The 25,766-nt window shown below is 43.9% G+C and overlaps 2 protein-coding genes across 4 annotated transcripts; both read left to right on the plus strand.

Annotated features, from left to right (window-relative positions):
* Positions 1–5,641: 5,641 nt before the first annotated feature.
* On the plus strand, positions 5,642–7,812 carry LOC123739246 (granzyme A). Of its 2 annotated transcripts, none has more exons than XM_082961520.1 (5): positions 5,642–5,797; positions 5,890–6,037; positions 6,215–6,353; positions 6,441–6,716; positions 7,401–7,812. In XM_082961520.1, the coding sequence occupies exons 1-5, from the start codon at positions 5,734–5,736 to the stop codon at positions 7,560–7,562; spliced, it is 789 nt and encodes a 262-aa protein (XP_082817646.1). In that variant the 5' UTR covers positions 5,642–5,733; the 3' UTR covers positions 7,563–7,812. The 2 variants fall into 2 exon arrangements, with proteins under 2 accessions (XP_082817646.1, XP_082817647.1); XM_082961521.1 differs by lacking the exon at positions 7,401–7,812 and adding an exon at positions 7,111–7,390.
* Positions 7,813–13,874: 6,062 nt separating this feature from the next.
* On the plus strand, positions 13,875–16,086 carry LOC106570903 (granzyme A). 2 transcript variants are annotated; one of them, XM_045695386.2, is made up of 5 exons: positions 13,875–14,013; positions 14,106–14,253; positions 14,431–14,569; positions 14,657–14,932; positions 15,590–16,086. In XM_045695386.2, the coding sequence occupies exons 1-5, from the start codon at positions 13,950–13,952 to the stop codon at positions 15,749–15,751; spliced, it is 789 nt and encodes a 262-aa protein (XP_045551342.1). In that variant the 5' UTR covers positions 13,875–13,949; the 3' UTR covers positions 15,752–16,086. The 2 variants fall into 2 exon arrangements, with proteins under 2 accessions (XP_045551342.1, XP_045551343.1); XM_045695387.2 differs by lacking the exon at positions 15,590–16,086 and adding an exon at positions 15,358–15,501.
* The last annotated feature ends 9,680 nt before the right edge of the window (positions 16,087–25,766 follow it).

The raw sequence follows: 25,766 nt of genomic DNA on the forward strand, positions 1-25,766 counted from the left end.
ATATACAGGGGGTACCGGTACCGAATCAATGTGCGGTTAGTTGAGGTAATTTGTACATGTAGGTAGGGGTGAAGTGACTATGCATAGATAATAAACAGCGAGTAGCAGCAGTGTAAAAATTAAGGGGGGAGGGGGTGTCAATACAAATAGTCCGGGTGGCCATATGATTAATTGCTCGCCAGTCTTATGGATTGGGGGTAGAAGCTGTAAAGGAGTCGTTTGGACCAAGACTTGGCGCTCCGGTACCACTTGCTATGATGTAAGAGAGAGAACGGTCTATGACTTTGGTGACTAGAGTCTTTGACAATTTTTTGGGTCTTCAATACCCGACTAAGATCGAATCGTACTACACCGGCTCTAACGCTCGTCGGATGTGGCAGGGCTTGCAAACCAATACAGACTACAAAGGGAGCACAGCCGAGAGCTGCCCAGTGACACGAGCCTACCAGACGAGCTAAACTACTTCTATGCTCGCTTCGAGGCAAATAACACTGAAACATGGATGAGAGCACCAGCTGTTCTGGAAGACTGTGTGATCACGCTCTCCGCTTCTGATGTGAGTAAGACCTTTAAACAGGTCAATGTTCACAAGGCCGTAGGGCCAGATGAATTATCAGGACATGTACTGCGCGCTTTCTCTGACCAACTGGCAAGTGTCTTCACTGACATTTTCAACAGCTCCCTGTCCAAGTCTGTAATACCAACATGTTTTAAACAGACCACCATAGTCCCTGTGCCCAAGAACACTAAGGTAACCTGCCTAAACAGCTACCGACCCTGGGACTGATCACCGACAATTATGAGACAGCCTATAGGGAGGAGGTCAGAGACCTGACCGTGTGGTGCAAGGACAACAACCTCTCCCTCAATGTGATCAAGACAAAGGAGATGATTGTGGACTACAGGAAAAAGAGGACCGAGCACGACCCCATTCTCATCGACGGGGCTGCAGTGGAACAGGTTGAGAGCTTCAAGTTCCTTGGTGTCCACATCACCAACAAACTAACATGGTCCAAGCACACCAAGACAGTCGTGAAGAGGGCACGACAAAACCTATTCCCCCTCAGGAGACTGAAAAGATTTGGCATGGGTCCTCAGATCCTCAAAAGGTTCTACAACTGCACCATCGAGAGCATCCTGACTGGTTGCATCACTGCCTGGTATGGCAACTGCTCGGCCTCCGACCGCAAGGCACTACAAAGGGTAGTGTACTGGGACCAAGCTTTCTGCCATCCAGGACCTCTATACCAGGCGGTGTCAGAGGAAGGCCCTAAAAATGTTCAATGACTCCAGCCACCCTAGTCATAGACTGTTCTCTCTGCTACCGCACGGCAAGCTGTACCGGAGTGCCAAGTCTAGGTCCAAGAAGCTTCTAAACAGCTTCTACCCCCAAGCCATAAGACTCCTGAACATCTAGTCAAATGGCTTCCCAGACTATTTGCAGTGCCTCTAACCACCTCATTACACCATTGCTACTCTCTGTTGTCATCTATGCGTAGTCACTTTAATAACTCTACCTACATGTACATACGACCTCAAATAACCGGTGCCACCGGACATTGACTCTGTATTGGTACCCACTCTGTATATAGTCTCGCTACTGTTATTTTACTGCTGCTCTTTAATTACTTGTTACTTTTATCTCTTATTCTTATCTGTATTTTTTTTAAACTGCATTGTTGGTTAGGGGCTCGTAAGTAAGCACCTGTTGTATTCAGCATTTCACTGTAAGGTCTACACCTGCTGTATTCGGTGCATGTGACTAATACAATTTGATTTGATTTGATTTGACATCTGTTCATACATTACAATCCATCCATGTAGTTTCTGAGAAATGGGACAGTTTAGTTTTCATCTCAGATCTCATCACAATGACAGTCATGGTTTGTCATGAACCCTGTGGTTTCACCGTATGGGGGTCTGTGGTGAGTCTGCCATCAAAGCATTTCATCATGTCAGCCATTTCTCTGAACTAGCTGGCACTAACCCTATCCCTGCAACCAAGTGCCAGAGATGCTAGCTAGTGGGAAGCTTGAGACACACTTCTTCAGGCCGTGGTTGTAAATAAGAATTTGTTTTTCATTGACCTACCTGTTAAATTAAAAGGTAAAAAAGGAATAAACGCTGGAGATAATTAAACCACCCTTGAATGACACAGAAGCGGCTTGTTTCATGGATGTGTTGTGTGCTTTCACATTTCATCAGTGAAGCTGGAAGCTGATTGATAGCTGACGATGTTTAGGTAATACAGATAACTCGTCTCAGTAAAACAGCAGCGTTTGTGTTAAAGCATGCTGGGGAACAGGAAGTTCAACAGGAAGCTACAAACGGCACCCTATTCCCTGTGTGCATTACTTGACCAGGGCCCATATGGATTGGGTGTCATTTGGGACACACTCCCCTGTTAGTGTGAGATACATCTGAAGAAAACCAGTGGTGTTTGCAGATGCAGATAGAGCCAGAAGGAAAGCCTGACTGTGTCTGTGGGTTAGTTTACTGACAGCCTGTCAGCTACAGGTGGGGGGATGTCAGAGAGCTGCACAATACAGGCAGGCAGTTATGCTGACTCAGTGTTTCAGGGTAGTTAGTGAGTTAGTGAACCACTGTGTGAGAGGAAACTAGCGAGGTAGGGGCTGGGGAGGTGGTGGAGGTCTTCAGTTTCACAATCACTGATAGACTTGGTGTTCCACTGAGTGCCTCACACCTCACTCTGCCCAGTGTTATGGGAATTGGTTATGATCACACAGTGTGTGTATACTGGATCCTGGACTACTGTCACTGTGGGGACGACGTCATCGATGCACTTATTGATGAAGCCAATGACTGATGTGGTCGACACCTCAATGCCATCGGAGGAATCCCGGAACATGTTCCAGTCTGAGCTAGCGAAACAGTCCTGTAGTTTAGCATCTGCTTCATCTGACCACTTTTTTATTGATCTGGTCACTGGTGTTTCCTGCTTTATTTGTTGCTTGTAAGCAGCAATCAGAAGGATAGAATTATTGTCAGATTTGCCAAATGGAGAGCGAGTGAGAGCTTTGTATGCGTCTCTGTGTGTGGAGTAGAGGTGGTCCACACACATTTAACATTTAACATGCTGATAGAAAGTTGATAAAATGGACCGAAGTTTCACCTGCATTAAAGTCCCCGGCTACTAGGAGAGCCGCCTCTGGGTGAGCGTGTTCTCATTTAATGCTGTCTTAGTGCCAGACTCTGACTGTGGTGGTATGTAAATAGCTACAAAGAATACAGATGAGAACTCTCTCGGTAGGTAGTGTGGTCTACAGCTTATCATGAGATGATCTACCTCAGGCGAGCAATAGCTCGAGACTTCCTTAGATATCGTGCACCAACTGTTGTTTACAGAAATACATAGACCGCCGCCCTTTGTCTTACCAGAAGCTGTTCTATCCTGCCGGTACATCGTATAACCAGGCAGATGTATGTTGGTAAATACATAGACCGCCCCCCCAATGGCCATGCTAGTCCCTCTACGATCATTCCCCCCACCCCCTCAACAGTCTTTACTCTGGCTTCACCCCAATGGACATTTATTTATTAATCACTGTTACAGTTGTTATGATGTATATAGATATGTATATAGTGGTGAATATAGTGGTCTATATCGTGATGTATATAGTGATGTATATAGTGATGTATATAGTGATGTATATAGTGGTGTATATAGTGATGTATATAGTAATGGATATAGTGGTGTATATAGTGGTGTATATAGTGGTGTATATAGAGATGTATATAGTGGTGTATATAGTGGTGTATATAGTAATGGATATAGTGGTATATATAGTGGTGTATATAGTGGTGTATATAGTGGTGTATATAGTGATGTATATAGTGGTGTATATAGTGGTGTATATTGTGATGTATATAGTGGTATATATAGAGATGTATATAGCTCCCTACTGAGGAATGCATTATAGACCTGATTAGAACTGGTCCTAGATCAGTGGAGCTCCTTACTGAATAATGCAGTGTTGCTCTGGCATCCTGACTAGAACTGGTCCTAGATCAGTGGAGCTCCTTACTGAATAATGTAGTGTTGCTCTGGCATCCTGATTAGAACTGGTCCTAGATCAGTGGAGCTCCTTACTGAATAATGTAGTGTTGCTCTGGCATCCTGACTAGAACTGGTCCTAGATCAGTGGAGCTCCTTACTGAATAATGCAGTGTTGCTCTGGCATCCTGACTAGAACTGGTCCTAGATAAAGAATAGCAGCTCTATCTGCCAACTCTACCAGCTTTTCTTGATAGTATAAAGTTAAATGCAGAACATGAATACAAGCTGCTGACAGAATGTGTTATTAGTATTGATACACAGTTGATTTTTATCTCAAGACAAACCTGTATAAATATAAATGCAGGTTTTTTTTAAGTATTGATGAGTATTTAGAATGATTAAATATTTAAGCTGCTGCTTTTGACATGTCTCCATTGAAAAATAGGTATGCTGACCTTATTATTAACGAAGAACGTAAACATTATAGACCACACATTGTCAGTCAGCATGATATTAATGCTTGGCATGGAAACAGTGCTCCTACCTGTCTGTCTAAGACAATAAATGTACGTGATTTTTTATCTAATAAAGTATGCATTTTATAATCACTAAACATAGTCTTCATCCCCAAATGGCACCCTACTCCCTACATAGTGCACTAGATTTGACCATGGTCCACAGGGAAGTATTGCACTACTTTTGACCAGGATCCATAGGGAAGTTGTGCACTACTTTTGACCAGAATCCATAGGGAAGTAGTGCACTACTTCTGACCAGAATCCATAGGGAAGTAGTGCACTACTTCTGACCAGGGTCCATAGAGAAGTAGTGCACTACTTTTGACCAGGGTCCATAGGGAAGTAGTGCACTACTTTTGACCAGGGTCCATAGGGAGGTAGTGCACTACTTTTGACCAGGATCCATAGGGAAGTAGTGCACTACCTTTGACCAGGGTGCGTGCTGGTGGCAGGGAAGTCAGGCGTAAGAGATCGAACTTGGTATAAAACGGAGCAGTTTAATAAGTGCTCAAAAACTCAGAAAACCAAAATATTCAAAATAATACAAGTGGTACAAAACCCGTCGCACACCAGAACATATCTTGCACATAACTTACAAATAAACAATCACCGACAAGGACAATGAGGGTGGACCAGAGGGTTAAATACACAACATGTAATGAATGGGATTGGAACCAGGTGTGATGGAAGACAAGACAAAACCAAAGGAAAATGAAAAGAGGATCAGCGATGGCTAGAAGGTCGGCGACTTTGACCGCCACCCGAACAGGTGAAAAGATTATTTTCTTTAACAGACTGAGTGGGCTAACAGTGTAACCATGTACTTCTATTCTAGAAACTAAACTAGACAGTAAACTACTTTTTGTGGATCGAGGGTCATTGTGTAAAGCTCTAATAATACTGGAGTAAATTATATACTCTTGTTTCTCCTTTTATCATTTGTTTTGTCATTGTCATCTTGTTTTACACATTCAGTCATCTTGTTTTAAAGAAATTGTGATTTAAGGTGATGAATGGTGACATTTAAGTAAAGTGTGTGTGTGTGTGTGTGTGTGTGTGTGTGTGTATGCTTGTGTGTTTCCACTTTGAGGTGAACATCAGACCACATCCTCTATAATAAGTATAAAGAGAGAGATCAGAGAGCATCACAGCACAATAGACTCTGAACTACAGAGGTTACATCAGAGTTAAATAACCATGATCCTCTCTACAGCAGCCAGTTTCTGGACCTCTACCATGATCCTTCTATATCTGCACTCAGGTAGGGGTGTGTGTGTGTGTTTATGTTATCCAACAAATATATATTATTATTTCTCTAATGAATTACAGTTGGTGTTTTGTCCCTGCTCCTAGGTGACTGTGCAGAGATCATTGGTGGAAAGGAGGTGACGCCTCACTCCTTACCCTACATGGCTCTACTGGAGGACAACAAAGGAAACAAAATGTGTGGAGGAATCCTGATCCACCAGCAATGGGTCCTGACTGCAGCCCACTGTACTGAGTAGGTCCAATATCAGTGTTGTTGTCCATGTACAGATGCTGTCACTGTAATGGTTTGCTTAGCAAATCCGTCTCAAATGTTAGATTTTTTGGCGCTGTGCTTCTGAGATTGTGTCATTGTAGTTGTTGGGCTGCGTCCTTCAGCTGATCTAACAGAAGGTTGTGTTTCTGTCTGAAGCATCAACAAGGTGTTTCTAGGGGTCCACTCCATCAAACAGGAGGAGAAGGAGACTAGACAGGTCCGTAAGGTTAAAGGTCGCATCCCTCATCCCTGTTATGACCCCGAATTCAAAGTCAACGACATCATGCTGCTGAAGGTCAGTCACTACCGTGGTGTCAGCCATTCTTTAATTCTAGAGACAGTTGAAGGAGAATTGCCACAAACTTCTTCTTCTTCTTTCCAGTTGGATACGAAAGTAAAGCCGACTAAGGCGGTGAAACCTCTAGCGTTACCTGTCCCTGTGGCAGACGTCCAAGCAGGGACCAACTGCTCAGTGTCTGGATGGGGAGCCACCAAGAACAATGCTAAAACCATGTCTGACGTCCTGAAATCTACCATTGTCACCGTGATCGACAGGAGGAAGTGTAACTCTGCAGAATACTACAACATGTCCCCAATCATCACCTACAGCATGCTGTGTGCCGGCTCTGTGGACAACACCAGGGTGGACTCATGTCAGGTGTGTGTTCGTCTCAGAGGAGGCTGGTGGGAGGAGCTGTAGGAGGACGGACTCATTGTAACAGCTGGAATGGAATTATTGGAACGGTGTCCAACACATCAAACAGATGGAAACCACATGTTGGACTCTGTTCCATCGATGCCTTATCAGCCATTACAATGAGCCCATCCTCCTAAAACTCCTCCTACCAGCCTCCTGTGTGTGTGTCTGTGTGTGTGTCTGAGTGTGTGTCTGAGTGTGTGTGTGTGTGTGTGTGTCAGTGTACCCGCTGATAAAAGTTGTAATATATTTTGCAGGGAGCCAATGATCAAGCATTGATTAATGCGTTAAACTGTATATATTGTTTGTAAATGACAAAGTAATCACGTATGAATTGATGTGCTGTGTGTTTCAGGGAGACTCTGGTGGCCCGTTGGTGTGTGTTAAAGTAATATATGTGCTGTGTGTTTCAGGGAGACTCTGGTGGCCCGTTGGTGTGTGTTAAAGTAATATATGTGCTGTGTGTTTCAGGGAGACTCTGGTGGCCCGTTGGTGTGTGTTAAAGTAATATATGTGCTGTGTGTTTCAGGGAGACTCTGGTGGCCCGTTGGTGTGTGTTAAAGTAATATATGTGCTGTGTGTTTCAGGGAGACTCTGGTGGCCCGTTGGTGTGTGTTAAAGTAATATATGTGCTGTGTGTTTCAGGGAGACTCTGGTGGCCCGTTGGTGTGTGGAGGTGAGCTAAGGGGAGTCGTGTCCTTCGGTATAAAATGTGGCATCAAGACCAAACCTGGAGTGTACACACTCATATCAAGAATGAACCTTGACTGGATCAACAAAACCATGCGGAAGTCATTGATTGACTGATTGACACCTGCTTTCTCAGGCTTTTCTCAATAATTGTGAAATTATTTAATGTTTACTGAATTTGAATTATAGCTCATGTGCTGGAAGCTGTGAAGTATGTTTGAACTCTTGACAATCTTTGCTCTCTAAAATTAAAATGTGAAAACAAACAGACATTTCAGGTGTTTTACTCTCCTTTTAGTTGTTATATGTTCAACCTGACATGTCAAGTCTTGTACTAGTTGTAAATAAATCACATGCGATAGTGAAAGACTGGAAGTGTCGTCTTTTTAAACATGAAAGTAACACAGTGAATAACTATTATGGACATTTTCAGAAATTACAACGCAAAAATAAAAACATGTCCTATTTGTAGCACCTTCAATACATGCATTTCTATAGCCCCCAAAGTATATTTTTACAGTGGAGTATCAAAAATGGCTTTGCGGTGGCTTGAAAACAGCGCCCCCCTGTCTGTCATCTGGTGTAAACAAAATCAAATAAAAAATAGTTGTCACATGCGCCTCATACAACAGTTGTAGACTTTAACGTGAAATTCTTACTTACAAGCCCTTAACCAATAATGCATTTCAAGAAATAGAGTTAAGAAATTATTTGCTAAATAAAATGTAGTACTTTTTTTATATAAAGTAACACAATAAATAACAATAACGAGGCTATATACAGGGGGTACCGGTACCGAATCAATGTGCGGTTAGTTGAGGTAATTTGTACATGTAGGTAGGGGTGAAGTGACTATGCATAGATAATAAACAGCGAGTAGCAGCAGTGTAAAAATTAAGGGGGGAGGGGGTGTCAATACAAATAGTCCGGGTGGCCATATGATTAATTGCTCGCCAGTCTTATGGATTGGGGGTAGAAGCTGTAAAGGAGTCGTTTGGACCAAGACTTGGCGCTCCGGTACCACTTGCTATGATGTAAGAGAGAGAACGGTCTATGACTTTGGTGACTAGAGTCTTTGACAATTTTTTGGGTCTTCAATACCCGACTAAGATCGAATCGTACTACACCGGCTCTAACGCTCGTCGGATGTGGCAGGGCTTGCAAACCAATACAGACTACAAAGGGAGCACAGCCGAGAGCTGCCCAGTGACACGAGCCTACCAGACGAGCTAAACTACTTCTATGCTCGCTTCGAGGCAAATAACACTGAAACATGGATGAGAGCACCAGCTGTTCTGGAAGACTGTGTGATCACGCTCTCCGCTTCTGATGTGAGTAAGACCTTTAAACAGGTCAATGTTCACAAGGCCGTAGGGCCAGATGAATTATCAGGACATGTACTGCGCGCTTTCGCTGACCAACTGGCAAGTGTCTTCACTGACATTTTCAACAGCTCCCTGTCCAAGTCTGTAATACCAACATGTTTTAAACAGACCACCATAGTCCCTGTGCCCAAGAACACTAAGGTAACCTGCCTAAACAGCTACCGACCCTGGGACTGATCACCGACAATTATGAGACAGCCTATAGGGAGGAGGTCAGAGACCTGACCGTGTGGTGCAAGGACAACAACCTCTCCCTCAATGTGATCAAGACAAAGGAGATGATTGTGGACTACAGGAAAAAGAGGACCGAGCACGACCCCATTCTCATCGACGGGGCTGCAGTGGAGCAGGTTGAGAGCTTCAAGTTCCTTGGTGTCCACATCACCAACAAACTAACATGGTCCAAGCACACCAAGACAGTCGTGAAGAGGGCACGACAAAACCTATTCCCCCTCAGGAGACTGAAAAGATTTGGCATGGGTCCTCAGATCCTCAAAAGGTTCTACAACTGCACCATCGAGAGCATCCTGACTGGTTGCATCACTGCCTGGTATGGCAACTGCTCGGCCTCCGACCGCAAGGCACTACAAAGGGTAGTGTACTGGGACCAAGCTTTCTGCCATCCAGGACCTCTATACCAGGCGGTGTCAGAGGAAGGCCCTAAAAATGTTCAATGACTCCAGCCACCCTAGTCATAGACTGTTCTCTCTGCTACCGCACGGCAAGCTGTACCGGAGTGCCAAGTCTAGGTCCAAGAAGCTTCTAAACAGCTTCTACCCCCAAGCCATAAGACTCCTGAACATCTAGTCAAATGGCTTCCCAGACTATTTGCAGTGCCTCTCACCACCTCATTACACCATTGCTACTCTCTGTTGTCATCTATGCGTAGTCACTTTAATAACTCTACCTACATGTACATACGACCTCAAATAACCGGTGCCACCGGACATTGACTCTGTATTGGTACCCACTCTGTATATAGTCTCGCTACTGTTATTTTACTGCTGCTCTTTAATTACTTGTTACTTTTATCTCTTATTCTTATCTGTCTTTTTTTTAAACTGCATTGTTGGTTAGGGGCTCGTAAGTAAGCACCTGTTGTATTCAGCATTTCACTGTAAGGTCTACACCTGCTGTATTCGGTGCATGTGACTAATACAATTTGATTTGATTTGATTTGACATCTGTTCATACATTACAATCCATCCATGTAGTTTCTGAGAAATGGGACAGTTTAGTTTTCATCTCAGATCTCATCACAATGACAGTCATGGTTTGTCATGAACCCTGTGGTTTCACCGTATGGGGGTCTGTGGTGAGTCTGCCATCAAAGCATTTCATCATGTCAGCCATTTCTCTGAACTAGCTGGCACTAACCCTATCCCTGCAACCAAGTGCCAGAGATGCTAGCTAGTGGGAAGCTTGAGACACACTTCTTCAGGCCGTGGTTGTAAATAAGAATTTGTTTTTCATTGACCTACCTGTTAAATTAAAAGGTAAAAAAGGAATAAACGCTGGAGATAATTAAACCACCCTTGAATGACACAGAAGCGGCTTGTTTCATGGATGTGTTGTGTGCTTTCACATTTCATCAGTGAAGCTGGAAGCTGATTGATAGCTGACGATGTTTAGGTAATACAGATAACTCGTCTCAGTAAAACAGCAGCGTTTGTGTTAAAGCATGCTGGGGAACAGGAAGTTCAACAGGAAGCTACAAACGGCACCCTATTCCCTGTGTGCATTACTTGACCAGGGCCCATATGGATTGGGTGTCATTTGGGACACACTCCCCTGTTAGTGTGAGATACATCTGAAGAAAACCAGTGGTGTTTGCAGATGCAGATAGAGCCAGAAGGAAAGCCTGACTGTGTCTGTGGGTTAGTTTACTGACAGCCTGTCAGCTACAGGTGGGGGGATGTCAGAGAGCTGCACAATACAGGCAGGCAGTTATGCTGACTCAGTGTTTCAGGGTAGTTAGTGAGTTAGTGAACCACTGTGTGAGAGGAAACTAGCGAGATAGGGGCTGGGGAGGTGGTGGAGGTCTTCAGTTTCACAATCACTGATAGACTTGGTGTTCCACTGAGTGCCTCACACCTCACTCTGCCCAGTGTTATGGGAATTGGTTATGATCACACAGTGTGTGTATACTGGATCCTGGACTACTGTCACTGTAGGGACGACGTCATCGATGCACTTATTGATGAAGCCAATGACTGATGTGGTCGACACCTCAATGCCATCGGAGGAATCCCGGAACATGTTCCAGTCTGAGCTAGCGAAACAGTCCTGTAGTTTAGCATCTGCTTCATCTGACCACTTTTTTATTGATCTGGTCACTGGTGTTTCCTGCTTTATTTGTTGCTTGTAAGCAGCAATCAGAAGGATAGAATTATTGTCAGATTTGCCAAATGGAGAGCGAGTGAGAGCTTTGTATGCGTCTCTGTGTGTGGAGTAGAGGTGGTCCACACACATTTAACATTTAACATGCTGATAGAAAGTTGATAAAATGGACCGAAGTTTCACCTGCATTAAAGTCCCCGGCTACTAGGAGAGCCGCCTCTGGGTGAGCGTGTTCTCATTTAATGCTGTCTTAGTGCCAGACTCTGACTGTGGTGGTATGTAAATAGCTACAAAGAATACAGATGAGAACTCTCTCGGTAGGTAGTGTGGTCTACAGCTTATCATGAGATGATCTATCTCAGGCGAGCAATAGCTCGAGACTTCCTTAGATATCGTGCACCAACTGTTGCTTACAGAAATACATAGACCGCCGCCCTTTGTCTTACCAGAAGCTGTTCTATCCTGCCGGTACATCGTATAACCAGGCAGATGTATGTTGGTAAATACATAGACCGCCCCCCCAATGGCCATGCTAGTCCCTCTACGATCATTCCCCCCACCCCCTCAACAGTCTTTACTCTGGCTTCACCCCAATGGACATTTATTTATTAATCACTGTTACAGTTGTTATGATGTATATAGATATGTATATAGTGGTGAATATAGTGGTCTATATCGTGATGTATATAGTGATGTATATAGTGATGTATATAGTGATGTATATAGTGGTGTATATAGTGATGTATATAGTAATGGATATAGTGGTGTATATAGTGGTGTATATAGTGGTGTATATAGAGATGTATATAGTGGTGTATATAGTGGTGTATATAGTAATGGATATAGTGGTATATATAGTGGTGTATATAGTGGTGTATATAGTGGTGTATATAGTGATGTATATAGTGGTGTATATAGTGGTGTATATTGTGATGTATATAGTGGTATATATAGAGATGTATATAGCTCCCTACTGAGGAATGCATTATAGACCTGATTAGAACTGGTCCTAGATCAGTGGAGCTCCTTACTGAATAATGCAGTGTTGCTCTGGCATCCTGACTAGAACTGGTCCTAGATCAGTGGAGCTCCTTACTGAATAATGTAGTGTTGCTCTGGCATCCTGATTAGAACTGGTCCTAGATCAGTGGAGCTCCTTACTGAATAATGTAGTGTTGCTCTGGCATCCTGACTAGAACTGGTCCTAGATCAGTGGAGCTCCTTACTGAATAATGCAGTGTTGCTCTGGCATCCTGACTAGAACTGGTCCTAGATAAAGAATAGCAGCTCTATCTGCCAACTCTACCAGCTTTTCTTGATAGTATAAAGTTAAATGCAGAACATGAATACAAGCTGCTGACAGAATGTGTTATTAGTATTGATACACAGTTGATTTTTATCTCAAGACAAACCTGTATAAATATAAATGCAGGTTTTTTTTAAGTATTGATGAGTATTTAGAATGATTAAATATTTAAGCTGCTGCTTTTGACATGTCTCCATTGAAAAATAGGTATGCTGACCTTATTATTAACGAAGAACGTAAACATTATAGACCACACATTGTCAGTCAGCATGATATTAATGCTTGGCATGGAAACAGTGCTCCTACCTGTCTGTCTAAGACAATAAATGTACGTGATTTTTTATCTAATAAAGTATGCATTTTATAATCACTAAACATAGTCTTCATCCCCAAATGGCACCCTACTCCCTACATAGTGCACTAGATTTGACCATGGTCCACAGGGAAGTATTGCACTACTTTTGACCAGGATCCATAGGGAAGTTGTGCACTACTTTTGACCAGAATCCATAGGGAAGTAGTGCACTACTTCTGACCAGAATCCATAGGGAAGTAGTGCACTACTTCTGACCAGGGTCCATAGAGAAGTAGTGCACTACTTTTGACCAGGGTCCATAGGGAAGTAGTGCACTACTTTTGACCAGGGTCCATAGGGAGGTAGTGCACTACTTTTGACCAGGATCCATAGGGAAGTAGTGCACTACCTTTGACCAGGGTGCGTGCTGGTGGCAGGGAAGTCAGGCGTAAGAGATCGAACTTGGTATAAAACGGAGCAGTTTAATAAGTGCTCAAAAACTCAGAAAACCAAAATATACAAAATAATACAAGTGGTACAAAACCCGTCGCACACCAGAACATATCTTGCACATAACTTACAAATAAACAATCACCGACAAGGACAATGAGGGTGGACCAGAGGGTTAAATACACAACATGTAATGAATGGGATTGGAACCAGGTGTGATGGAAGACAAGACAAAACCAAAGGAAAATGAAAAGAGGATCAGCGATGGCTAGAAGGTCGGCGACTTTGACCGCCACCCGAACAGGTGAAAAGATTATTTTCTTTAACAGACTGAGTGGGCTAACAGTGTAACCATGTACTTCTATTCTAGAAACTAAACTAGACAGTAAAGTACTTTTTGTGGATCGAGGGTCATTGTGTAAAGCTCTAATAATACTGGAGTAAATGATATACTCTTGTTTCTCCTTTTATCATTTGTTTTGTCATTGTCATCTTGTTTTACACATTCAGTCATCTTGTTTTAAAGAAATTGTGATTTAAGGTGATGAATGGTGACATTTAAGTAAAGTGTGTGTGTGTGTGTGTGTGGGTGTGTACATGCTTGTGTGTTTCCACTTTGAGGTGAACATCAGACCACATCCTCTATAATAAGTATAAAGAGAGAGATCAGAGAGCATCACAGCACAATAGACTCTGAACTACAGAGGTTACATCAGAGTTAAATAACCATGATCCTCTCTACAGCAGCCAGTTTCTGGACCTCTACCATGATCCTTCTATATCTGCACTCAGGTAGGGGTGTGTGTGTGTGTTTATGTTATCCAACAAATATATATTATTATTTCTCTAATGAATTACAGTTGGTGTTTTGTCCCTGCTCCTAGGTGACTGTGCAGAGATCATTGGTGGAAAGGAGGTGACGCCTCACTCCTTACCCTACATGGCTCTACTGGAGGACAACAAAGGAAACAAAATGTGTGGAGGAATCCTGATCCACCAGCAATGGGTCCTGACTGCAGCCCACTGTACTGAGTAGGTCCAATATCAGTGTTGTTGTCCATGTACAGATGCTGTCACTGTAATGGTTTGCTTAGCAAATCCGTCTCAAATGTTAGATTTTTTGGCGTTGTGCTTCTGAGATTGTGTCATTGTAGTTGTTGGGCTGCGTCCTTCAGCTGATCTAACAGAAGGTTGTGTTTCTGTCTGAAGCATCAACAAGGTGTTTCTAGGGGTCCACTCCATCAAACAGGAGGAGAAGGAGACTAGACAGGTCCGTAAGGTTAAAGGTCGCATCCCTCATCCCTGTTATGACCCCGAATTCAAAGTCAACGACATCATGCTGCTGAAGGTCAGTCACTACCGTGGTGTCAGCCATTCTTTAATTCTAGAGACAGTTGAAGGAGAATTGCCACAACCGTCTTCTTCTTCTTTCCAGTTGGATAAGAAAGTAAAGCCGACTAAGGCGGTGAAACCTCTAGCGTTACCTGTCCCTGTGGCAGACGTCCAAGCAGGGACCAACTGCTCAGTGTCTGGATGGGGAGCCACCGAGTACAATGCTAAAACCATGTCTGACGTCCTGAAATCTACCATTGTCACCGTGATCGACAGGAGGAAGTGTAACTCTGCAGAATACTACAACATGTCCCCAATCATCACCTACAGCATGCTGTGTGCCGGCTCTGTGGACAACACCAGGGTGGACTCATGTCAGGTGTGTGTTCGTCTCAGAGGAGGCTGGTGGGAGGAGCTGTAGGAGGACGGACTCATTGTAACAGCTGGAATGGAATTATTGGAACGGTGTCCAACACATCAAACAGATGGAAACCACATGTTGTACTCTGTTCCATCGATGCCTTATCAGCCATTACAATGAGCCCATCCTCCTAAAACTCCTCCTACCAGCCTCCGTGTGTGTGTGTGTGTGTGTGTGTGTGTGTGTGTGTGTGTGTGTGTGTGTGTGTGTGTGTGTGTGTGTGTGTGTGTGTGTGTGTGTGTGTGTCAGTGTACCTGCTGATAAAAGTTGTAATATATTTTGCAGGGAGCCAATGATCAACCATTGATTAATGCGTTAAACTGTATATATTGTTTGTAAATGACAAAGTGATCACGTATGAATTGATGTGCTGTGTGTTTCAGGGAGACTCTGGTGGCCCGTTGGTGTGTGTTAAAGTAATATATGTGCTGTGTGTTTCAGGGAGACTCTGGTGGCCCGTTGGTGTGTGTTAAAGTAATATATGTGCTGTGTGTTTCAGGGAGACTCTGGTGGCCCGTTGGTGTGTGTTAAAGTAATATATGTGCTGTGTGTTTCAGGGAGACTCTGGTGGCCCGTTGGTGTGTGTTAAAGTAATATATGTGCTGTGTGTTTCAGGGAGACTCTGGTGGCCCGTTGGTGTGTGGAGGTGAGCTAAGGGGAGTCGTGTCCTTCGGTATAAAATGTGGCATCAAGACCAAACCTGGAGTGTACACACTCATATCAAGAATGAACCTTGACTGGATCAACAAAACCATGCGGAAGTCATTGATTGACTGATTGACACCTGCTTTCTCAGGCTTTTCTCAATAATTGTGAAATGATTTAATATTTACTGAATTTGAATTATAGCTCATGTGCTGGAAGCTGTGAAGTATGTTTGAACTCTTGCCAATCTTTGTGTGAAGAAGTGCAGTGATGTAATGTAAACCTAAATATGTGATGTAGGTACAAAATGGCAAAATATAGATAAATAAATTGCTCACAAATATTAAAATGTGAAAACAAACAGACATTTCAGGTGTTTTACTCTCCTTTTAAATAGACTACTGTGTGTTCAACCTGACATGTCAAGTCTTGTACTAGTTGTAAATAAATCACATGCGATAGTGAAAGACTGGAAGTATCGTCTTTTTAAACTTGAAAATAACACCGTGAGAAACGTCTTTCATCTGAAAAACCACTCTTCCTGTCACCGTCTCAACCTTAACCACTCAACCTTAGTAGGCTACAGAAACATAAACATCCTCAGGGTCCAACGTAGTCATCGAAAAAAAAAAAAACTGTTATCCTGTTGGGGATAGGGGGCAGTATTTGCACGGCCGGATAAAAAATGTACCCGATTTAATCTGGTTACTACTCCTGCCCAGTAACTAGAATATGCATATAATTGTTTGATTTGGATAGAAAACACCCTAAAGTTTTTGTAATGGGACAATGTACAAGGGGGTACCGGTACCGAATCAATGTGCGATTTAGATTGCGCCATCTGTAGGTCTGTTCAGACAGTATGCAAGTTTGAGTCGGTCTCGGGTCTCCGGGATGATGATGTTGATGTGAGCCATGACCAGCCTTTCAAAGCACTTCATGGCTACTGACATGAGTGCTATGGGCTGTAGTCATTTTGGCAGGTTACCTTTGCTTCCTTGGACACAGGGACTATGGCGGTCTGCTTGAAACATGTAAGTATTACAAACTCAGCCAGGGACAGGTTGAAAATGTCACTGAAGACACTTGCCATTTGGTCCGCGCATGCTCTGAGTACACGTCCTGGTTATCCGTCTGACACCGCGGCCTTGTGAATGTTGACCTGTTTAAAGGTCTTGCTCATTTCGGCTGCGGAGAGCGTGATCACACAGTCGTCCGGAACAGTTGGTGCTATCATGCATGCTTCAGTGTTGCTTGCATAGAAGGGAGCATATGTCATTTAGCTCGTCTGGTAGGCTCGCATCACTGGGCAGCTCACGGCTGGGGTTCCCTTTGTAGTCCGTAATAGATTGCGAGCCCTGCCAGATGCGACGAGCTTCAGAGCCGGTGTAGTAGGATTCAATCGTAGTCCTGTATTGGCTCTTTGCCTGTTTGATGGTTCGTTGGAGGGCATAGCGGAATATCTTATAAGCGTCCGGATTAGTGTCCCGCTCCTTGAAAGAGGTAGCTCTAGTCTTTAGCTCAGTGCGGATGTTGCCTGTAATCCATGGCTTCTGGTTGGGATATGTACTTACTGTCACTGTGGGGACGACGTCGTCCATGTACTTATTGATGAAGCCGGTGACTGAGGTGGTATACTCCTCATTCGGTGAGATCATCCAGTTTATTTTCCAGTGAATACACGTTGGTCAATTGAACGGATTGTAGGGGCAGATTACCCACTCGCTGACGAATTCTCACAAGGCACCCCGATCACTTCCCCATGTATTTCCGTCTTTTTTTTTCACGCTAATGATGGGAATTTGGGCATGGTCTCGGAGAAGCAGTATATATTTTGCGTCGGACTCATAAAAAAACAAAAATCTTCATCCAGTTTGAGGTGAGTAACGCTTTTCTGATATCCAAAAAGCTATTTTCGGTCAAAAGAGACAGTAGCAACAACATTACGTACAAAATAAGTTACAAACAATGCAGATTAAACACACAATATAGCACAGTTGGTTAGGAGCCCGTAAAATGGCAGCCATCCCCTCTGGTGCCATTACCAAACCAGCAGTGTTTCAGTTATTAATGCATTAATACATTCTGTAAAGGATAATCAACAAAGGGCTATGCACTCTGTTGAAAATAATGCATGAAAGGTATGCCACGACGCTCTAGCACGTAACATTATCTTTCCACGGAGTTCCATTTATTTTCCTAGAGAATGCATAGAGGTTTGAGTTGATTATACATTAGAAATTTGTTCAACATCCACTTATGTAGAGTAGTTAGACTAGCTAGCAAGTATACCAGATAGCTACAGTAGTTGTCTTGGTAACCAAACGAACAGACTTGCTAGCTTAGCTCACCAGTGCTGCTGGCTTGCTATTATGAAAATCGAAAAACCAACAACACCAATAATATTTTCAATTTCGACTTTTGCTTTCAAAAGCAGCTCAAACGTAGAACATGTAAGAATTAACGTCATAGCCGTTGAATTCTACCATGCATTATAGGGAAGCAGTGCACATTCTAGAATGCCCTTCAAGCCAATCAGAAATAATTCAGCAATGCCATGGTATAAATCCATATAATACAATTAAACACACTGTGTGATCATAACCAATTCCCATAACACTGGGCAGAGTGAGGTGTGAGACACTCAGTGGAACACCAAGCCTGTCAGTGATTGTGAAACTGAAGACCTCCACCACCTCCCCAGCCCCTATCTCGCTAGTTTCCTCTCACACAGTGGTTCACTAACTCACTAACTACCCTGAAACACTGAGTCAGCATAACTGCCTGCCTGTATTGTGCAGCTCTCTGACATCCCCCCACCTGTAGCTGACAGGCTGTCAGTAAACTAACCCACAGACACAGTCAGGCTTTCCTTCTGGCTCTATCTGCATCTGCAAACACCACTGGTTTTCTTCAGATGTATCTCACACTAACGGGGGAGTGTGTCCCAAATGACACCCAATCCATATGGGCCCTGGTCAAGTAATGCACACAGGGAATAGGGTGCCGTTTGTAGCTTCCTGTTGAACTTCCTGTTCCCCAGCATGCTTTAACACAAACGCTGCTGTTTTACTGAGACGAGTTATCTGTATTACCTAAACATCGTCAGCTATCAATCAGCTTCCAGCTTCACTGATGAAATGTGAAAGCACACAACACATCCATGAAACAAGCCGCTTCTGTGTCATTCAAGGGTGGTTTAATTATCTCCAGCGTTTATTCCTTTTTTACCTTTTAATTTAACAGGTAGGTCAATGAAAAACAAATTCTTATTTACAACCACGGCCTGAAGAAGTGTGTCTCAAGCTTCCCACTAGCTAGCATCTCTGGCACTTGGTTGCAGGGATAGGGTTAGTGCCAGCTAGTTCAGAGAAATGGCTGACATGATGAAATGCTTTGATGGCAGACTCACCACAGACCCCCATACGGTGAAACCACAGGGTTCATTACAACCATGACTGTCATTGTGATGAGATCTGAGATGAAAACTAAACTGTCCCATTTCTCAGAAACTACATGGATGGATTGTAATGTATTTTCAGATGTCAAATCAAATCAAATCAGTTGTTGGAAAATACTTGTATTCTATGTTTATTATAATTCTTACTGTTAATGGTCACCCCCTCCCCAATGGTCATGCTAGTCCATCTATGATCACCCCCCCCAATGGTCATGCTAGTCCCTCTATGGTCATCCACCCCCCCCCCCCCCAATGGTAATGCTAGTCCCTCTATGGTCACCCCCCCAATGGTCATGCTAGTCCATCTATGGTCATCCACCCCCACCCCCAATGGTCATGCTAGTCCCTCTTTGGTCACCTCCCCCCCATTGGTCATGCTAGTCCCTCTATGGTCACCCCACCAATGGTCATGCTAGTCCCTCTATGGTCATCCCCCCCCCAATGGTCATGCTAGTCCCTCTATGGTCATCCACCCCCCCAATGGTCATGCTAGTCCCTCTATGGTCATCCACCCCCCCCCAATGGTCATGCTAGTCCCTCTATGGTCCCCCCCCAATGGTCATGCTAGTCCCTCTATGGTCACCCCCCCCCCCCCCCCATGGTCATGCTAGTCCCTCTATGGTCACCCCCCCAATGGTCATGCTAGTCCCTCTATGATCACCCCCCCCCCCCCCCAATGGTCATGCTAGTCCCTCTATGGTCACCCCCCCAATGGTCATGCTAGTCCCTCTATGGTCCCCCACCAATGGTCATGCTAGTCCCTCTATGGTCACCCCCCCCCCCCCCCATGGTCATGCTAGTCCCTCTATGGTCACCCCCCCAATGGTCATGCTAGTCCCTCTATGGTCAACCCCTCCCCCCCAAGGGTCATGCTAGTCCCTCTTTGGTCACCTCCCCCCCATTGGTCATGCTAGTCCCTCTATGGTCACCCCACCAATGGTCATGCTAGTCCCTCTATGGTCATCCACCCCCCCAATGGTCATGCTAGTCCCTCTATGGTCATCCACCCCCCCAATGGTCATGCTAGTCCCTCTATGGTCCCCCCAATGGTCATGCTAGTCCCTCTATGGTCACCCCCCCCCCAATGGTCATGCTAGTCCCTCTATGGTCACCCCCCCCCCCCCATGGTCATGCTAGTCCCTCTATGGTCACCCCCCCAATGGTCATGCTATTCCCTCTATGGTCAAACCCCCCCCCCCAATGGTTATGCTAGTCCCTCTATGGTCACCCCCCCAATGGTCATGCTAGTCCCTCTATGGTCAACCCCTCCCCCCCAAGGGTCATGCTAGTCCCTCTTTGGTCACCTCCCCCCCATTGGTCATGCTAGTCCCTCTATGGTCACCCCACCAATGGTCATGCTAGTCCCTCTATGGTCATCCCCCCCCAATGGTCATGCTAGTCCCTCTATGGTCATCCACCCCCCCAATGGTCATGCTAGTCCCTCTATGGTCATCCACCCCCCCCAATGGTCATGCTAGTCCCTCTATGGTCCCCCCCAATGGTCATGCTAGTCCCTCTATGGTCACCCCCCCCCCCATGGTCACGCTAGTCCCTCTATGGTCACCCCCCCAATGGTCATGCTAGTCCCTCTATGATCACCCCCCCCCCCCCCCCTGGTCCAGCGACAGTGGGTTTGTGCCCACATGAGACGTTGTTGCCAGTGATGTCTGGTGAGGACCTGCCTTACAAAAGGCTTACAAGCCCTCAGTCCAGCATCTCTCAGCTTATTGCGGACAGTCTGAACACTGATGGAGGGATTGTGCGTTCCTGGTGTAACTCGGGCAATTGTTGTTGCCATCCTGTACCTGTCCCGCAGGTGTGATGTTCGGATGTACTGATCCTGTGCAGGTGTTGTTACACGTGATCTGCCACTGCGAGGATGATCAGCTGTCCGTCCTGTCTCCCTGTAGCGCTGTCTTAGGCGTCTCACAGTACAGACATTGCAATTCATTGCCCTGGCCACATCTGCAGTCCTCATGCCTCCTTGCAGCATGCCCAAGGCACGTTCACGCAGATGAGCAGGGACCCTGGGCATCTTTCTTTTGGTGTTTTTCAGAGTCCGTAGAAAGGCCTCTTTAGTGTCCTAAATTTTCATAACTGACCTTAATTGCCTACCGTCTGTAAGCTGTTAGTGGCTTAACGACCATTCCACATGTGCATGTTCATTGATTGTTTATGGTTCATTGAACAAGCACTGGAAACAGTGTTTAAACCCTTTACAATAAAGATCTGTGAAGTTATTTGGATTTTTACGAATTATCTTTGAAAAACAGAGTACAGAAAAAGGGGCGTATCTTTTTTTGCTGAGTATTACAAAAATGTTTACTACATTTTATTTAGTAAATATTTTCTTAACTTTATTTTTTTAACCTGTTTGTGATAGGGGGCAGTATTTTCACGGCCGGATAAAAACGTACCCGATTTAATCTGGTTACTACTCCTGCCCAGAAACTAGAATATGCATATAATTAGTAGATTTGGATAGAAAACACTCTAAAGTTTCTAAAACTGTTTGAATGGTGTCTGTGAGTATAACAGAACTCATATGGCAGGCCAAAATCTGAGAAGATTCTATACAGGAAGTGCCCTGTCTGACAATTTGTTCTACTTCTAGGGCATCTCTATCAAAAATACAGCATCTCTGCTGTAACGTGACATTTTCTAAGGCTTTCATTGGCTCTCAGAAGGCGCCAGAAAGTTGAATGAGAGCTCTCCAGTCTCTGGGCGAAAAACAGCAGGGTTTTTTGTGAGTGGTCCTTCTGGGAACAATGACACTGGTGTGCGCGTGCACGGGACGACTCCATTTTTTTCTTTCACTGTTTGAACGAATACAACGTCGCGCGGTTGCAATATTATCGCTATTTTATGAGAAAAATCGCATAAATATTTATTTTAAACAGCGTTTGACATGCTTCAATGTACGGTAATGGAATATTTAGAAATATTTTGTCACGAAACGCGCCGGCACGTCACCCTTCGGATAGTGACTTGAAAGCACGAACAAAACGGAGCTATTTGGATATAACTATGGATTATTTTGAACCAAAACAACATTTGTTGTTGAAGTAGAAGTCCTGGGAGTGCATTCTGACGAAGAACAGCAAAGGTAATCCAATTTTTCTTATAGTAAATCTGAGTTTGGTGAGGGCCAAACGTGGTGGGTGTCAAATTAGCTAGCCGTGATGGCCGGGCTATCTACTCAGAATATTGCAAAATGTGCTTTCACCGAAAAGCTATCTTAAAATCTGACACCACGATTGCATAAAGGAGTTCTGTATCTATAATTCTTAAAATAATTGTTATGTATTTTGTGAACGTTAATCGTGAGTAATTTAGTAAATTCGCCGGAAGTTTGCGGTGGGTATGCTAGTTCTGAACAAAACATGCTAATGTGAAAAGCTGGGTTTTGATATAAATATGAACTTGATTGAACAAAACATGCATGTATTGTATAACATAATCTCCCCTAGGAGTGTCATCTGATGAAGATCATCAAAGGTTAGTGCTGCATTTAGCTGTGGTTTTGGTTTTTGTGACATATATGCATGCTTTGAAAATGGCTGCGTGATTATTTTTGGGAGGGTACTCTCCTGACATAATCTAATGTTTTGTTTTCGTTGTAAAGCCTTTTTGAAATCGGACAATGTGGTTAGATAAAGGAGAGTCTTATCTTTCAAATGGTGTAAAATAGTCATATGTTTGAGAAATTGAAATGATAGCATTTTTAAGGTTTTTCGCATTTCGCGCCAGGCGCTATAATTGGATATTGGTGAGGCGTTCCGCTAGCGGAACGTCTGTCCATAAGAGGTTTTAACTGCATTATTGGTTAAGGGCTTGTGAGTAACAATTTCACGCTGTCTACAAATATTTTTGGTTTGTTTTTTCGATTTTGTTAACAACAGATGACTGACGGGGGCGCTGTTTTCAATGTCTATGTTTCTGTAGCTGTGGGAGAAAAACTCATGACTATGATTACATTTCCATTATTATCTGTATTAAAGTCTATATTGAATTCTCAAGTTCTCGTAAGAGTGTTATATTTCTGAGGCAATACTCCACGACATAGCCTACCAAGGTTGAGTGGTTAAGGTTGAGACGGTGACAGGAAGAGTGGTTTTTCAGATGAAAGACGTTTCTCACGGTGTTATTTCATGTTTTAAAAGGCGACACTTCCTGCACTTCTTCACACAAAGATTGGCAAGAGTTCAAACATACTTCACAGCTTCCAGCACATGAGCTATAATTCAAATTCAGTAAATATTAAATCATTTCACAATTATTGAGAAAAGCCTGAGAAAGCAGGTGTCAATCAATGACTTCCGCATGGTTTTGTTGATCCAGTCAAGGTACATTCTTGATATGAGTGTGTACACTCCAGGTTTGGTCTTGATGCCACATTTTATACCGAAGGACACGACTCCCCTTAGCTCACCTCCACACACCAACGGGCCACCAGAGTCTCCCTGAAACACACAGCACATATATTACTTTAACACACACCAACGGGCCACCAGAGTCTCCCTGAAACACACAGCACATATATTACTTTAACACACACCAACGGGCCACCAGAGTCTCCCTGAAACACACAGCACATCAATTCATACGTGATTACTTTGTCATTTACAAACAATATATACCGTTTAACGCATTAATCAATGGTTGATCATTGGCTCCCTGCAAAATATATTACAACTTTATCAGCGAGTACACTGACACACTCACTCACTCACTCACTCACTCCCTCACTCCCTCACTCCCTCACTCACTCACTCACTCACTCACTCACTCACTCACTCACTCACTCACTCACTCACTCACTCACTCACTCACTCAGACACACACACAGGAGGCTGGTAGGAGGAGTTTTAGGAGGATGGGCTCATTGTAATGGCTGATAAGGCATCGATGGAACAGAGTCCAACATGTGGTTTCCATCTGTTTGATGTGTTGGACACCGTTCCAATAATTCCATTCCAGCTGTTACAATGAGTCCGTCCTCCTACAGCTCCTCCCACCAGCCTCCTCTGAGACGAACACACACCTGACATGAGTCCACCCTGGTGTTGTCCACAGAGCCGGCACACAGCATGCTGTAGGTGATGATTGGGGACATGTTGTAGTATTCTGCAGAGTTACACTTCCTCCTGTCGATCACGGTGACAATGGTAGATTTCAGGACGTCAGACATGGTTTTAGCATTGTACTCGGTGGCTCCCCATCCAGACACTGAGCAGTTGGTCCCTGCTTGGACGTCTGCCACAGGGACAGGTAACGCTAGAGGTTTCTTTCTTATCCAACTGGAAAGAAGAAGGTTGTGGCAATTCTCCTTCAACTGTCTCTAGAATTAAAGAATGGCTGACACCACGGTAGTGACTGACCTTCAGCAGCATGATGTCGTTGACTTTGAATTCGGGGTCATAACAGGGATGAGGGATGCGACCTTTAACCTTACGGACCTGTCTAGTCTCCTTCTCCTCCTGTTTGATGGAGTGGACCCCTAGAAACACCTTGTTGATGCTTCAGACAGAAACACAACCTTCTGTTAGATCAGCTGAAGGACGCAGCCCAACAACTACAATGACACAATCTCAGAAGCACAACGCCAAAAAATCTAACATTTGAGACGGATTTGCTAAGCAAACCATTACAGTGACAGCATCTGTACATGGACAACAACACTGATATTGGACCTACTCAGTACAGTGGGCTGCAGTCAGGACCCATTGCTGGTGGATCAGGATTCCTCCACACATTTTGTTTCCTTTGTTGTCCTCCAGTAGAGCCATGTAGGGTAAGGAGTGAGGCGTCACCTCCTTTCCACCAATGATCTCTGCACAGTCACCTAGGAGCAGGGACAAAACACCAACTGTAATTAATTAGAGAAATAATAATATATTACAACTTTATCAGCGAGTTCACTGACACAGAATGCCAACAACAAAGTAATTCCATTCGTATGAAAACCCAATGACTCAGTTACACAAGAAAGTTACATCATTTACAGAGGTTTCACCTTTCACTCGTTATTTTCCCTTTTAGTCACAAATGGTACCCTATTCAAAAGTATTGCACTACTTCCCTGTGGACCATGGTCAAATCTAGTGCACTATGTAGGGAGTAGGGTGCCATTTGGGGATGAAGACTATGTTTAGTGATTATAAAATGCATACTTTATTAGATAAAAAATCACGTACATTTATTGTCTTAGACAGACAGGTAGGAGCACTGTTTCCATGCCAAGCATTAATATCATGCTGACTGACAATGTGTGGTCTATAATGTTTACGTTCTTCGTTAATAATAAGGTCAGCATACCTATTTTTCAATGGAGACGTCGCGCATCTTAATATTTCTCTAATACTCATCAATACTTTTTAAAAACCTGCATTTATATTTATACAGGTTTGTCTTGAGATAAAAATCAACTGTGTATCAATACTAATAACACATTCTGTCAGCAGCTTGTATTCATGTTCTGCATTTAACTTTATACTATCAAGAAAAGCTGGTAGAGTTGGCAGATAGAGCTGCTATTCTTTATCTAGGACCAGTTCTAGTCAGGATGCCAGAGCAACACTACATTATTCAGTAAGGAGCTCCACTGATCAAGGACCAGTTCTAGTCAGGATGCCAGAGCAACACTGCATTATTCAGTAAGGAGCTCCACTGATCTAGGACCAGTTC

Source organism: Salmo salar, chromosome 15, assembly GCF_965601325.2.
Source record: "Salmo salar chromosome 15, fSalSal1, whole genome shotgun sequence".
NCBI lineage: Eukaryota > Metazoa > Chordata > Actinopteri > Salmoniformes > Salmonidae > Salmo > Salmo salar.

Bases quoted from the DNA above. Each gene is read 5' to 3' on its own strand.
- LOC123739246 (XM_082961520.1), top strand. From the start codon at position 5,734: ATGATCCTCTCTACAGCAGCCAGTTTCTGGACCTCTACCATGATCCTT. The intron at 6,038-6,214 runs GTAGGTCCAATA...TTCTGTCTGAAG, and splicing joins ACTGCAGCCCACTGTACTGA to CATCAACAAGGTGTTTCTAG. The intron at 6,354-6,440 runs GTCAGTCACTAC...TCTTCTTTCCAG, and splicing joins ACGACATCATGCTGCTGAAG to TTGGATACGAAAGTAAAGCC.
- LOC106570903 (XM_045695386.2), top strand. From the start codon at position 13,950: ATGATCCTCTCTACAGCAGCCAGTTTCTGGACCTCTACCATGATCCTT. The intron at 14,014-14,105 runs GTAGGGGTGTGT...CCCTGCTCCTAG, and splicing joins CCTTCTATATCTGCACTCAG to GTGACTGTGCAGAGATCATT. The intron at 14,570-14,656 runs GTCAGTCACTAC...TCTTCTTTCCAG, and splicing joins ACGACATCATGCTGCTGAAG to TTGGATAAGAAAGTAAAGCC.